Raw genomic sequence first — 14,201 nt, 5'->3', positions numbered from 1 at the left:
GGGGCTCAGAGCGGCCACAGTGTCCAGCCTGGCATGTCCTGCCGCACAGAGCCTCTGCGGGAAAGACGCACTGGGGCCACGCTGAGCAGAGCAGTTGGAGCCTGGGGGCTTCTTCCCGGTGGTGCCACGGTGCTGGGGCTGAGAAACAGAGGGCCGGGCAGAGAAGGGAACAGGAAAGTCCGTTCGAGGCCATCACCGTATTCTTGGTAAGCGACTGGAATGGCTAGTGGAGGCCTCGAGGGGCGGGGGAGTCTGAGATGCTTTGAGGGTAGAGACGATCCCTGATTGGTGGCAGGTGATGAGGAAGGCGCGGAGCTGCAATTACTAGGAGGTTTTAGATTGGAATAATCCCTTACTCCTAGTCTCTCTCAAACTATTTTGAGATCCCAGACCCCTCAGCTTTCCAAGTTGCTTTGCCACTAACAGCTGCATATGTTTGTCAGCTTTGTCCACTTGAGTGTGAAATGATGTTCTATCAAAACATGGGTTTCTGCATTTCACTCTCTGCTCCCGACATGTGAACCCTGCTGCGGCCAGTAACTGCTGCCTTGGCCCAGGCACTTCCCTGCGATTGCAGCGCCGAGTGAAAGCATTTGCTGGGCGGTAATGATGGGGTCTGGGGCAGGCGAGCAGGGAGTAGGGAGAGGTGGGAAAGGGTGTGATTGCCAAGGCCTGAATAGCAATCCCTCTCGCCAGCCAGTGCAGCCTTAAAGCCATACTAATCCTTTCTGTCGTGGCCGCTCCCCCCCCCCACCTTAATGCCGTTGAATTTTTTGCGTTGAAATGGCGAGAGAGGCTTGTGCTTATTGGCAAATAGGCCATGGTGCGATACGGGGAAGCATCTTTCATGTGATGGAGCTGGTGATTCAGAAGCCACTGCCTTTGGAAGCGAGGCTGCCTGCCTCTTGTTTGCATCTGGTCAGAAGCGCCCTCCAGCCTTGTGCTCTCCGGCTGGCCAGGCCGAGCAGGCAGGTGTACAAAGCACAGGAACAAAGGAAACAACGGAGCCCCTGGTCAATCTGAGGCCTTTGTAGGCCTCAGAGCTGGCTGGTGGTTCAGGGTGAGGGGGAGATTCCTGTGATAATACTAAAGACCCACGGTTTCCTAAGCCACACACCTCTGCCCACACTATGGTCCCCAGTATGATGGGGTTTGGCTACATTCTGGGCCACTGGACTTTCTTCTTTAGGATCTTTACTTTTTTTTAAAAAAAGTTTTAATATGCTATTTTTATTGCTGGGTTTTCTAACGATCGTACCTCTGTTCCCGCCCACAACCACAGCCACAGCAAGAGGACTTCAAAAACAGACTCCTGAGTTTTTGTGTTGAAGTCTTACTGAACCCGCACAGCTGTTTGAGGGGTGGTGGTTTGGTGTTTCGTTTTGTTTTGAAAAGCAGATTTGCTGAAGATGGCTCTCCGATTATGAGGCCACTTGTAAAAGCCTGTTTTCTTAGCCACGACAGCTGGCTGTCTTTTTATGGTTCGATCTCGAGAGTGTGAAACAGCAGGCACAGTTTTCTTCTGGGGTCGTTCCCTCACTGGTACAGGACCTCAGCCCTGTGTGCCTGCTGTCCCTCCGTGAGCATTAGTGGCCGGGCCGTCACACAGAGTGCAGCCATGGGTCACCTGCCTTAGGCGGGCTGCGTTTCCTCCCTCCGTGGCTCTCCACCCTCCTCAGATCCCGCAGGGAGAACCTGCTCTCTGTCCACAGGGGAAGTGTCCTGGAGCTCCTGTGACAATGGCAGGAGGGACCCCACCCCAAACCCACCCCTTTTTAGATTGCCAGGCCTTGACACGTAGCTTTGGCCAGGTGGCTGGATGTGTGTTGCATTTGATAACAGAAACAGAGGTTGGAAGTGATACTTTGTTGTCAAGGACCCAAGACCCTGGCATACTATCATTTTCTAAATTTCGAAACCCAGCTCTAGAAATAAATTAGCCAATCGAATTATTTATTAGATTGAAAATAGATAAAAGGGGCCAGGGGAGTGGGGAAGAGCCTTGCTTCTATCACCAAACAGCTGCACATGTGATAGTAATTGGAATCTTGTTGCTGGGTCATTTTCATTGTTTTTCAAGTACTTCCAAGTCCAAGAAAATGTATGAAAACTAAATCATATCCCCCTACATCCCATGTCTGATTGAATCCTCCTCGTCATGCGGCGGTCTCATACATCCTATTAAAATATTCAATCTTGTTTTCTTACTTGAAGAGCCTGTCTGTAAAGGGCAAACTTATAGAAAACTCATTCCCTGGAGACAGGTATCTAGCCACACCGGACTATTTACATATTTTACTATTTGATCGGAGCTTCTAGGTTCTTCCTTCCTTTGTATTTGTGAGTAAGGGCTGTGGGATGCATTTTTAATTACACGGCTGTGTTTGCAATTGAAGAAACCGATTGGGGCATTTCCCAGCTTCTTAGTTCTTGTTTAACCTTGCAAAGTTAACCAGTTTGTTTTGTTTGTCTTCCAGGACAGAGTTGTATCGATCTCTTTTTGGGCAGCTCCGCCCTCCTGACGAAGGCCAGAGGGACTGACAGCGCCCATCTCTGTCGCTGCGGACCTGAGGCAGGGCCTCTGAACACCACGGCGCCTTAGCCAGGTCGGCTCCTCGTCGAGCCCCGAGTGGAGGAAGCCTTCGGCCAGCAGGGTCGAGCACATTGGGAAGTCCCAGGAAGGGGTGCGTGCAGAGCACATGCCTGCTAAGTCCCAGGAAGCCTGGAACCAAATGTCCCATGTCTTTCCTGCCCCAGTCTGCCAAGGACCGGTGCCCCACGCCCTTTCACCATCACAAATAAAGAGTATTGTCACTGCCGTGCTGCCACATGTGATTTCTTAAGCAGCAGAGTAAGTCTGACTGAGGGCTCTAGAGGGGTGATGGTGTTTGTTGGGAGGGTTTTCACTTTTTTTTCTAGTCAGCCTCCTCTCACAATACAAAACCTCACAGGAGCAATAATTCTGGGCTGAAATGCTGTTTTCGGGGTGGATAACATTTGGTGATTGATCATGGCTCTGAGGAGCAAGGAATCCCCAAAAACCTATGAACTATGCCCACGAGACTTTGTAACATGGAGGTATTTGCTTCTTTGTTGCAAATACAAATCCCTGCCTTCTTTTTTAGTTTTACCCATAAAGATTCTTCCAGAGCCCTTTTCCATTCTCTCCATTCCTAAGTCACTTTATTGAGATCAGCTCTGGTGTAAATCTAGCAGGAGGAAATGATTCACTTGTTTTTCATCCAGAGGTCAAAAGCTGGAAATTAAATCCCCATAAGGGGGATTTATTGGCATGCTGTGGTCAATATGCAATGAAGATTATCTTGCATAAGTAATGCGTGTGTGCCGGCATCCGCAACTGACCACCTCCTGGCTCCTGGGCCCACATCTTCATGTCACGCTATGAAATTGAGAAGAAGCGTGCATTCAGTTGTGGTGCGTGAGTGGTCACTGTTGGTAATGTCAGGTTTTGATACTGTTTTGAAATGTCAAAAGCAGGTGACCGATCTCGGTGCCTGGGAATCCCCACGTATCACTGCCGTGGTGTCGGGACCACTAAAGGCTGGGCTCCAAATGAAGTGAGTCCTCATTGGAATCTGCATCACAGTTTAGTATTAACATCAGAGTGTCTGCTGAGCTCAGGATGGGGCAGATTGTGGGGAGGAGGGTTTTTCCATCTCACATTAATTGGACCTTGGTACATGGTGATGTGTTTCTCTTGTCTGCTAGTTACCTCTTGGGCTTGACTGTCAGGGAAATGTTTAATTTTCAGTGTGCCTCTAGTTACCCAAAAGATCAACAGGAATAGAGTTCCCCCACAGTTACTCCCTTCAAAATGATCACTTTTTAAAATAGAGAACATCCAATCCTGTCCCTCTAGCCTGAGGAGTCTTGGATCATGCACATTAGAACAGCAATAAATGACCTCTTAACACCGTGCTTCCGGTGAGCCGGTTGCTAACCTCCATTTCCTGAAGAGATGGAATCTTTGTCACAGTCATTCTTGACCTGATGAAGGAAAAGATTTAAACAGGTACTCCAAAATATTTGGAACCCAACGTGCTTAATTAAAATGAATTAAAATCAGGAGAGATGAGAAAACAGAATTTTCAGTAAAGAGAGGCTTGCATTTTAAAATTCAGAAGACCACCCTCCTTCCAGCCAAGAATAAATTGGAAACTATTTTAATTGACACGGATACTGCAATTCAACTGTTACTAGAAAGACAGATTAGTTGATTGATTTGCATTTTAATAAAACTAATACTTTACATTTTGGTAGCTAATGCTGATTTTCAAATGAGGTGAGAATAGTTATCAAGAGTTTCAATCCAGGGCCCTTTTTCAGTGTTGACTGAAGCATTCCTCCCTTTTGTGTGAAGTTTGCTTATTTTCTTTTTGCCCAGCTGACTACTTCATGCACGACACTCACGAGCCACAGAGCTTAAAGACCTCACTGGAACGGGCGAGGCAGGGAGCTGGTCACAGTGGGGCTCCCCAGTGCCCACTGGCCGCGGCCTGTGGGTGGTGGGCCCCTCCCCTGGGGACAGAGGATAGAAGGCTGGTTTCTTGTCTGAGATGATTTTACATTAACAACTAATTACGGAAAACGCAAAGGGAAAAATAAGTCTTGGCTGTAACCCTACCACCCAGAAATAGCCACTTCTCATTACTCACCAAGTGGTGCTTCAGAGCCATCTTGCCTGTACAGGCGCCATGATGTGGAGTAGCCCCGTCTCTTCTCCCAGGGGCAGCTGGGGTGGAAGACTTGGTTTTTACTTCAGACTATTTGAAATTTTCTACTCACCTTTTAAAAACAAGGAAAACAAAATACCCAGGCATGCGGCCATACCCCTGCCCCATCCACATAACTCACATACACCACCAGTGTTCTGCATTTTAATATTCATGGTACAGTAAGAGAGGGGTGCCTGGCTGAGTGGGTGGAGGATGCAACTCTTGATCTCAGGGTCGTGAGTTCACGCCCCATGTTGGGTATAGAAATTTCTTAAAAATAAGATCTTTAGGGATGCCTGGATGGCTCAGTCGGTTGAGGGTCCAACTTTGGCTCTGGTCATGATCTCACGGTTTGTGGGTTCGAGCCCCACATCGGGCTCTGTGCTGACAACTTGGAGGCTGGAGCCTGCTTTGATTCCCTGTCTCCCTCTCTGCCTCTCCCCTGCTTGCTTGCTTTCTCTCTCAAAAATAAATATTTTAGCGGTGCCAGGGTAGCTCAGTCGGTTAAGCAGCCGACTTCGGCTCAGGTCATGATCTCGCGGTCCGTGAGTTTGAGCCCCGTGTCAGGCTCTGTGCTGACAGCTCGGAGCCTGGAGCCTGCTTCAGATTCTGTGTCTCCCTCTCTCTCTGCCCCTCCCCCATTTGTGCTCTGTCTCTCTCTGCCTTTCAAAAATGAAGAAATGCTTTAAAAAAAAAAAACACTTTAAAAAAATAAATATTTTAAATAAATAAATGAAATCTTCAAAAAATAGTACAGGTTTTACAGATATATATCATTTCCATGTTTTTACAGATATCATTTAAGTAATTTGCTAACTAATAATCCCATGTTAGGCTTGTATCTTCAGCACTTAGCCAAATCCCCCATAATTGAACATTTATTAATAACTATTTACTATAATGAATAATGTTACTGGACAGTGTACAACAGCTTTTTTATTGTCTTTCAAAATAATTTTTTTCTTGGCATGTATTTTTAGGAGTCAAGTGAAGCAAGGGAAAGAGTCCAACTATTTTGAAGGCTCTTGGTTCGTATTTGCACCCTCACTCCTCACTTGCCTTAGGCTGGACCATTTCACAATAAAGGGTGTGGACGGGAAAATAGGAGACCGGCCCAGGAATCTTGGTTTATTTCCTGCTCCTCAGGGAACCCTTCAAATCGGCATCCTCCTCTGGGAGAATTAAAGAGCTGCTGCCTTCAATGTGCTTGGAGATGCTACAATGAAAGATGGCGGATAAATAGTGACACCATCATGTCCCTCCTCGGCCCCCATATCTTTTTTTTTCCTCTCATGCTTATGATATGAACAGCTAGTTGTGATGTTTTCAGAATTGTTTTTTAATATAATTTATTGTCAAAGTGGCTAATATACCATGTGTAAAGTGTGCTCTCAGTTTGGGGGTAGATTCCCGTGGTTCATCACATACAACACCTAGTGCTCATCCCACTCTAATATCTTTTTTTCTGCTGCTAGATCGCCTGCCAGTTGCTCTCCACTCTCCCCTCCAGTTTTCAGGCTCTTGCTGCTTTCACAGCTCTCATCCTGGGGATCCCTCAGATGGGTTTCCCTTGCCTCGTGTGGGTGTGCATTACTCCCGGCTTCTCCGTACAATCTTTAGTGTGTAGCCATTCTCTCCAGGGGTCGCCATCCAAGACCTCTGGTTGGGCATCATTCAGGAACCCTGAGACCCAACAACACTGAAGGAAGTCAGCTCCAAGCAGTTCGGCGCCAGACTCTGCCATCCCCGCTTGGAAGAAGCTTCCTTTTCGAGGTCGAGTTCCTTGGTCCGCATGTACATTGCAAAGACCTCTCCAAGATTACTGCCTCTTTACCCCTTACCGTTTCATCCAGAGGGAGCTGAGTTCGAGGCACAGAATGAGTCCAAATGTGATGTTTGTCATAAACCTTGGAACCACTCCCCAGGACACAGCAGCCACTGTATATGGAATGTGGTGATGCCAAGATCCATGTCTCCCTGGGCCAGACTCACAAATGAGGCAGTCACCTGTCAACTTTGCAGACAGGCAGAGGTAAAGGATGCCCCAGAGAAGCCCAAGGCTGTGGATGCAGAAGCGTGAGTGTTTCACTCTAGGGCGGCCCCCTGCCCCTCTGCTGACACCCTGATAGTGTTGCCCTGTGTGTACTTGTGTTTAATAAAGGCAAACACAAGCGGCGAGCCTTGTCTCAAGCGAATGAACCTTGTTTTCTACATCTGAGTCTGTGCTTATACTTTTTAAAGTTATGTCTGTGCTTGTGTAGTGGGGGAAGTTGTGTTAGGAATTAAGCTTGCCTTGGTCATTTTTTTTTTTTAAGTTATCTACTTCATTTTCTTTCCGTCTTTCTTTACTTTCTCTTCCTTCATAACATCTCAAAAATAGTTGCCAGCCACTTGGTAAGTGCATTAACTATCTCCCCTAAGTCCAGGGGATCCATATCACCTTCATCATCTAGTGATGAAGTCCTGGTCACCTGCTCCTGGCCTGGGCGGGAGGGGACAGTGCACGGCGGAGGGAGTGTGCTTGTCCAATTTTGCTTTCTCTTGGACACACGTAGGTTGCCTTTGCCGCGTCTTTCTTGCCCGTCGAGTGGGGTCTGCCGATAGGGTACTGGTGCAGCCACATTTATATTCCTGACAAGTCTGCTTCGTTTATCTCCCCGGGTTCAGGGTTCTCAGTTCATTTGTCGAGGTCAAGAACACTGAATTCTCAGGAAAGAAAATTTAAGAGTGTTAAAAAAACAAAACAAAACAAAAAAACCACCCAACACCACCACCACCAATCTCACCGCACTGATAGGGTGGAAAGAAAAATATAAGGTCCCCAGGAGGCACCGTGACAGTAACACATAAAGGTCCCTGCCCCCCCTCTTCCCACCCCACCTTCCCCTTTATGGGCGGATTGGAAAGACGAGCTCCGTGCACTCCAGCCACCAGGCTCCCGGCACGTGGCTGGCTGTCTCCTCTGCTCTGGCCTGCCCTTCCCCAAGGTAGGGGGTGCTGGCTTTCTTCAGGGCTGTGTTACTGGGCTCTGGCAGAGACCTGGGGACACAGACTTAGTCTGGGAATGGGTTTATGTAGAGTTCGGAGTAAAGGACAGATATGAATGAAAGGTGGAGCGGAAAGAATCCTGGACTAGAAATGAAACCGGCTAGGGTTTGACCTTGAGGAAGTCGTTTGACCCCTGGGCCTCAGGCTCCTACTTAGTAAGACGAAGTCAGCCGAACACTTCCAAGACAGCTGTGCCTAAGTAAAGGCAGCTTCAAATACTGGGGTTTATTTAGCGCAGGCATGTTGTTGGTGTCCGTTTATTCAGATGTCGTTGACCGCCCGCTGTGTGCCAGGCCCTGGTGGAGGCTGAGCAAAGGGCTGTTTGGGCAGGTGACCCAGCCACGAGGTGCATGTTCATTCCCCTCTGCTGTAGACTCCGCGTGCTCCAACTCGGGTCTGATGAAACCCCTTACAGGCTGGAGGGCACTCCTGGGAGGCCAGGCTCCCAGCCCCTTTCCAGGCGTGGCACTACTTTCCTAGGTTCTGGTTCTCCCGGGTGAGACGGGCAGGAAGGCAGCGGATTGCAGCTGGTGGGCACTGCCTCCTGGGGCTCTGCCGCTGGCCTCAGAGTCCTGCCTGCAGAAGGCCAGGCGCGTCAGCAGGCAGGTGTGGCTGATACGGAGCCCAAAGCTGTTGGGCTCTGAGGTCTGCCCATCCACAGTGGTCCCTTCCACTCCCCTGTGGGGAGTCCAGGAAAAGCCTCTTCTAACCCTAGCAGTGTCCAGAACATCTACACCAGTGCTGTCCGATAGAACTTTCTGGGATGTTGGGAATATGATCTTACCATTCTGTGCTGTTTCATACACTAGTTACCAGCCACATGTAGCTTTGGGCACTTGCAGTGTGGCTAATGGCTACCATATTGGATAGCTCGGTCTAGACAAATACTTCCCAACCGTTTGCAACTCACAGCCAACACCAAAATTGGAAATGGAGTGAGCGGTCAACCGACGGGGCAGCGAGCGCTCCAGCACGCCCAGGGCTGAGGCGCACAGTGTCTTCCCACATCAGGTATGTGTGCAGGCTGCCAGAAGGCCCTGATTTAGACTTTGGGGTGACTGGGATGTGAGCTGGGGTACAAAGAGGGGGTGGGGAGGCAGTGGTTTCCTGCCTGGTTGCCCAGAGTGGCCAGAGGGGGTGACCAGGAGGCTAACCAGCCCCACTCCTCCTTCCTGAGGGATCAGGCCAGGAACTGACTCCCTGGGGCCTTCAACTTATTTTCTGGTTTGACTCTTGTGTCCTTTAAAGTTGTAGCATGCTGCACTTGGTTTTAAGAGCTAAATGTAAGGCTAATACGGAACACTTTAAATGTGATAACTCCGAGTTCACATTGTTCGAAGAGATAAGCAGTAAGGAGCAGGTGCTTTTGAATTTACTTATCAGCGTTTTGGCAGGCTCCTCTCGGGCCTCACCCCCCACCTGGGTGCTGTGATGTTCTCTGAGGATCTTGGGAACGGAGGCTTCCCCAGGCCCAGGGGCCACCGTTTCATGTGTTGCCCTTGCTGGTAAGGTCAGGCCTTTGTTCCCGGCGGGGGTGCGCAGCCCAGGTGTGTGCAGTGGGAGAGGAGTCCCTGCCACCCCCGTGGCCGGTGCCTCAAGCCTTTGGAGCCCTGCGGAACGGGTGCATTTTAAAAGTCACATCCTGATCTTCCTGAAGGAGGGTAAGAGGGGACAAAAGGAAGCCCTAGTTCTTCGTTATATAATTAAATGGAGATTTTCCTTCCTGAAGGAGCAAAAAGAGGCCAAGGACAGCCTAATTGAAACCTCAAGATTGCTTCTCCAACAGTGGCCTGAGCAAGTGGGCCAAGGTAGATTGTCACCTCTGGCTGGCGGGGGGCCTGAGCCAGCAGGTCCCTGGTCCCTGGTGTGCCCTGACTGCCCCCCACGGGAGGAGATGGCCTGTTTGGCCTGGGAGCCTCCCCTTTGCATCCTGCTAGGAGGGGCCCCGGGTTCCCTGGCCCACACAGGGGAGCCCATACCGGAGCTGGCTCCGTCCCTGGCCCTCCTGACGTCCTGGTGGGTCTCCTCCCGGCAAGACCCTTAGAACTGGTCTCAAGGGCCATCGACAGTGTATACCTCTCTCTAGCCAGGCTGGCTTTTCTGAAGGTGTTCCTTTCCATGTAAGTGATGGTAAAAAATAAAATAGTGATGCTTTATTAATCGCAGAGATGGCTGCTAATTAGAACCTACACGTGTGTTCTACCTGTTTATACACTTGTTCCATAGTGAAAGGACTTTCTCCTCTCTCCTTCCCTCTCCCCCACCCCCAGATGAGAATTTCAACTTTAAGACAAACAACTTCATTTACAAGTGTGTCTCTAATTAGCTGCAGAATTAGGAAAGCTGAGTTTTCCCCCATAGATCGGCTAAACCCTCGAGGGAGACTGGTGGAAGAGAGAGAATCGCATTTCCAATTATTTTGTTGAATTGCTAATTTAGTTATTGTGCCTGGTGTAATTGTGATGGGTATTGGGTGTGCAATTCAATTTGTTTTAAATATTTGTGGGAAGGCTGATCAGTAATGGAGCTGACCTATTTTGTGGCCCAAATTGAGAAAAAAAAAAGACTAAAACACAACAGCCACAAAGATATAGTTTGTTTCCATTTTTATTTTGATCTCTCTCATCCCTCTTAAGACCATTGATGCAACAAAAGGATTAAATTAAAAGATGACAGCACTTTGATCTTCTCCCTTTGAAAGCTTAACTGTCCTTGGTAGTTTAATATGCAGATATTTTAGGGTAGAGTTTTAGATGCGTTTCTGGAGTTGAGTGGTTTCCTCCTCCCATAATTGCGTTTCTGTGTGTGCCTAGCAGTGGTTTGGGTGTTTGACTTTTGAATAGTGAATAAAGGAGTGGAGGTAGTGCCTGTGGCAAACAGTGCAAAGTCCTTCTAGTTCCTGGGCAGAAATCTACTGCCTGCAGGCAGCGCCCATCCAGGGGTCGGTGACCAGGAGCCCCACCCAGGCGGCAGGTGCCCAGTGCCCTGCTGCTGCGAGGTTGAGCCTGTGCAGTTGTGACCAGGGTTAGGCATGAGGTTCTGTTACTGCCGGGCGGTGACTCCAGGTGGAGCTCCTTGATGGCCAAGCTCAGTCTTGCTTCTTCAGGGTCTCCCTGCCACTCAGCCAGCCTCTGAACCAGAGGGAGAATCTGTGATGTAATATTGCTCACATGCCTGCTGAGTAAATCAGTCCAGCCGGGCCCTTGGGCGGGGCTGTGGCTTGTTGGGAAGAACAACGGGGCTCTGCAGGGAATTGAGGTCCCAGAAAACTTGCAGGACCCCAAAGCAAGGTGTCCTCTGCCCTGTTATTGTGAAATTTGTGGGTGAGTACCGGGTATTGGTGCAGTCTAGGACACTTGCTGGTGACAGAGCCCCTCCCCTCAGGGTCAGGCTTTCTCAGGCCCAGGGGAGGGTTTGCTTGGGCTGGATTGGAGGGTAGCAGACCAGAGTAGATTTTGAGGAAAGGTCAATAATAAAATGGGTCATAGAAGCAGCTGTTAAAATGACTTTGATCCTAAAAGGATCATCTTGTAACTCAATTAACCTAGAAAGGTGCCAGGGTCCATTTCTGTGCTTAGCGGCTGAATAGAAGTTTGAACTGCACAATTCGTGGGGTGCCTGGGTGGCTCAGCTTCCTACTTTGGTTCAAGTCATGGTCTCACAATTCTTGAGTTTGAGCCCTGTGTTGGGCTCTGTGCTGACAGCTCAGAGCCTGGAACCTGCTTCAGATTCTGTCTCCCTCTCTCTTTGCCCCTCCCCTGCTTGTGCTCTCTCTCTCTCAAAACAAATAAATAAACTTAAAAAAAAGTTTATAAATATATATTGTTTATATATATATATGTTATATACATATAACATATATGTTTATATATAATATAAATATAAAATATTTATATATAATATATTTAAATATATATTTAATATATAACATAAATATATTAAATATAAATATAAATATTTCTTTATATTCAACTTTTATATATTTTTTATATATTCAACTTTTCAAATATTTATATTCAACTTTATATATAAATAAAATCAAATAAATATAAATATTATATAATATATATTATACAAATATAAATATATAAATAAATATAATATATTATATAATATATATTTAATATATAAATAAATATAATATATTATATATAATATATATTTAATATATTTTGTATATAATATATAATATAATATTAATATTTACTTAATATATACTTAATATATAAATATAAAATATATATATAAGTTTATATATATATATATAAAGAAACTATTGGGGGGAAAAGTAGGATCTGATTAAAAAAAAAACCTGCACTGTTCGTATGTGGGAGATCACCTGGGGGCTATAGGAGGAACTTCAGACAGGGGATTGTGCTCCTAGTCACAAGATTCCCCCATACTGGGAGAGAACAGCTAGAGGACGCAAGTCTGGTTTGAGGAGGAACTGGGTCTTGTGTGAGGACAGGAAGGAAGACAGTCATATTTCAAGCAGTGCCCTGAGGCATCTGGAAGGATCTCTGCAGGGAGAACCGTGGGTGACAGGGGAGGAGTATGTAGACACAGGTGCAAAGGTGGGAGGCAGGCCCTGGGTGTTGACGATAAGGTTTGAGCACCCCTACCCCTTGCCAGTTATAGACTTCTACAGTTTTCATATGGGGTGTGATTTACATACCATAAGGTTCACCATTGTAAATGTACAACTCAGTGATTTCTAGCAAAGTTGTAGAGTTGTGCTACCATCAATATACTTCTAGAACATTTTCATCAACCCAACAAATAACTCTATGCTGGTTTGCAGTCTCACCCAGTAATGGATCTGCTTTCTGTGGCTATGGAGTTGTCTTTTTGGAGTGTTTCATAGAAAAAGAATCTTGCACAGTGCAGTGTTTGTGGTTGGCTTCTGTCACTAAGGTTCATCCATGCCACAGCGCATGTCAGTAGTTAATTTGTTCTTGCTGCAGGCCTGTTACATGGCTGCACCACATTTTGCATATCTGTTCATGCATTTATGAATGTTTGATTTCCAGATTTTAGCTATCATGTATAAAGTTGATAAAAACAAATACAAGTCTTTGTGGGACATGTTTTCATTTCTCTTGGATAGATACCTAGGCACAGAATTGCAAGGTCATGTGGTAAGTTCATGTTTAACATTTTAAGAAATTGCCAAACTGCTTTCCAAAGTGGCTGCACCACTTTCTGTTCCCAACAGTAATGGGTGAGCGTTCCAGTTACTCCACACCCCTGCTAATGTTTGTTCTTGTCTGTCTTAGGGATCTAGCCATTCTAATAGATTGTTGTGTGGCTTTATTTTTTTTTATTTTTCCCCAAACTTTTATTTAAATTTTAGTCAGTTAACATATAGTGTAATATTGGTCTCAGGAATAGAGTTCAGTGATTCATCACTTACATACAACACCCAGTGCTCATCCCAACAAGTGTCCTCCTTAATGCTCATCACTCATCTAGCCCATCCCTGCCCACCTCCCTCCATCAGCCCTCAGTTTGTTCTCTATCATGAAGAGTCTCTTTTGGCTTATTTCCCTCTCTCTTTCTTTCCTCCCTCCTCATATGTTCATCTGTTTTGTTTCTTATATTCAACATATGAGCAAAATTGTATGGTATTTGTCTTCCTCTGACTCTCAATGTGGCTTTAATTTGTATTTCCCTAATGACTAATGATGTGGAACAGCTTTTTATGTGTTCATATATCTACCTTCTTTGATAAAATGTCTCTTCAAATCTTTTGCTCTTTTTTTTTTTTAAGTGGACTCCAAGCCCAACGTGGGGCTCGAACTCACGAACCTGAGATTAAGAGTTGAATGCTCTACTGACTGAGCCAGCCAGGCACCCCTCTTTTGCTCATTTTTAATTGACTTGCTTGTCTGATTGCATTATAAGAATACTTTATATATTCTAAATATAAATCCTTTATCAGATAAAATACTTGCAAATATTTTCTTCCAGACTAGTTTTGCTAGTCTTCTTATTAATGCTATCTTTTTTAATCATAAATGTTTTTAATTTTGATGGTGTAATTTATCAATTTTTTTTCTTTTATGGGTTGTGGTTTTGGTCTCATATCTAGGAAATCTTTGCCCAGCCAAAGTCACAAAGATTTTCTCCTATGTTTTCTTTCAGAGATTTTATTTAGAGTTAGTTTTTGCCGATAGTGTGAGGGTCTAAAAATATAATTTTGCATTTGCATATCCAGTTGTCCCAGTACCATTGGCTGAAAAGACTATTCTTTCCCAATTGAATTGCCTTGACTCTTTTGTCAAAAATCAATTGATCATAGGGAGAGAGAGCCAAAGCATAAGAGACTTAAAAACTGAGAACAAACTGAGGGTTGATGCGGGGTGGGAGGGAGGGGAAGTAGGTGATGCGCATTGAAGAGGGCATCTTTTGGGATGA

General features: G+C 46.2%; 1 protein-coding gene across 2 annotated transcripts in view; it reads left to right on the top strand.

Moving 5' to 3' along the window:
- Positions 1-2,819, top strand: part of AATF (apoptosis antagonizing transcription factor) — a 105,174-nt gene extending 102,355 nt beyond the window's left edge. For both annotated transcript variants that reach the window (XR_006962303.1, XM_047080883.1), the window contains one exon: positions 2,478-2,819. Coding sequence is in view for 1 of the 2 variants with exons in the window: in XM_047080883.1 (XP_046936839.1) it covers positions 2,478-2,541 (64 nt within the window). In the remaining variant the exon portion in view is untranslated. The remainder of the gene's footprint in view (positions 1-2,477) is intronic.
- The last annotated feature ends 11,382 nt before the right edge of the window (positions 2,820-14,201 follow it).

The sequence above is a fragment of the Lynx rufus genome, unplaced genomic scaffold (assembly GCF_022079265.1).
Source record: "Lynx rufus isolate CCGP_SWC_20201006 ecotype Redwood Valley unplaced genomic scaffold, mLynRuf1.p SCAF_18, whole genome shotgun sequence".
In the NCBI taxonomy this organism is placed as follows: Eukaryota; Metazoa; Chordata; class Mammalia; order Carnivora; family Felidae; genus Lynx; species Lynx rufus.
This window is presented reverse-complemented; position numbering and strand designations above follow the sequence as displayed.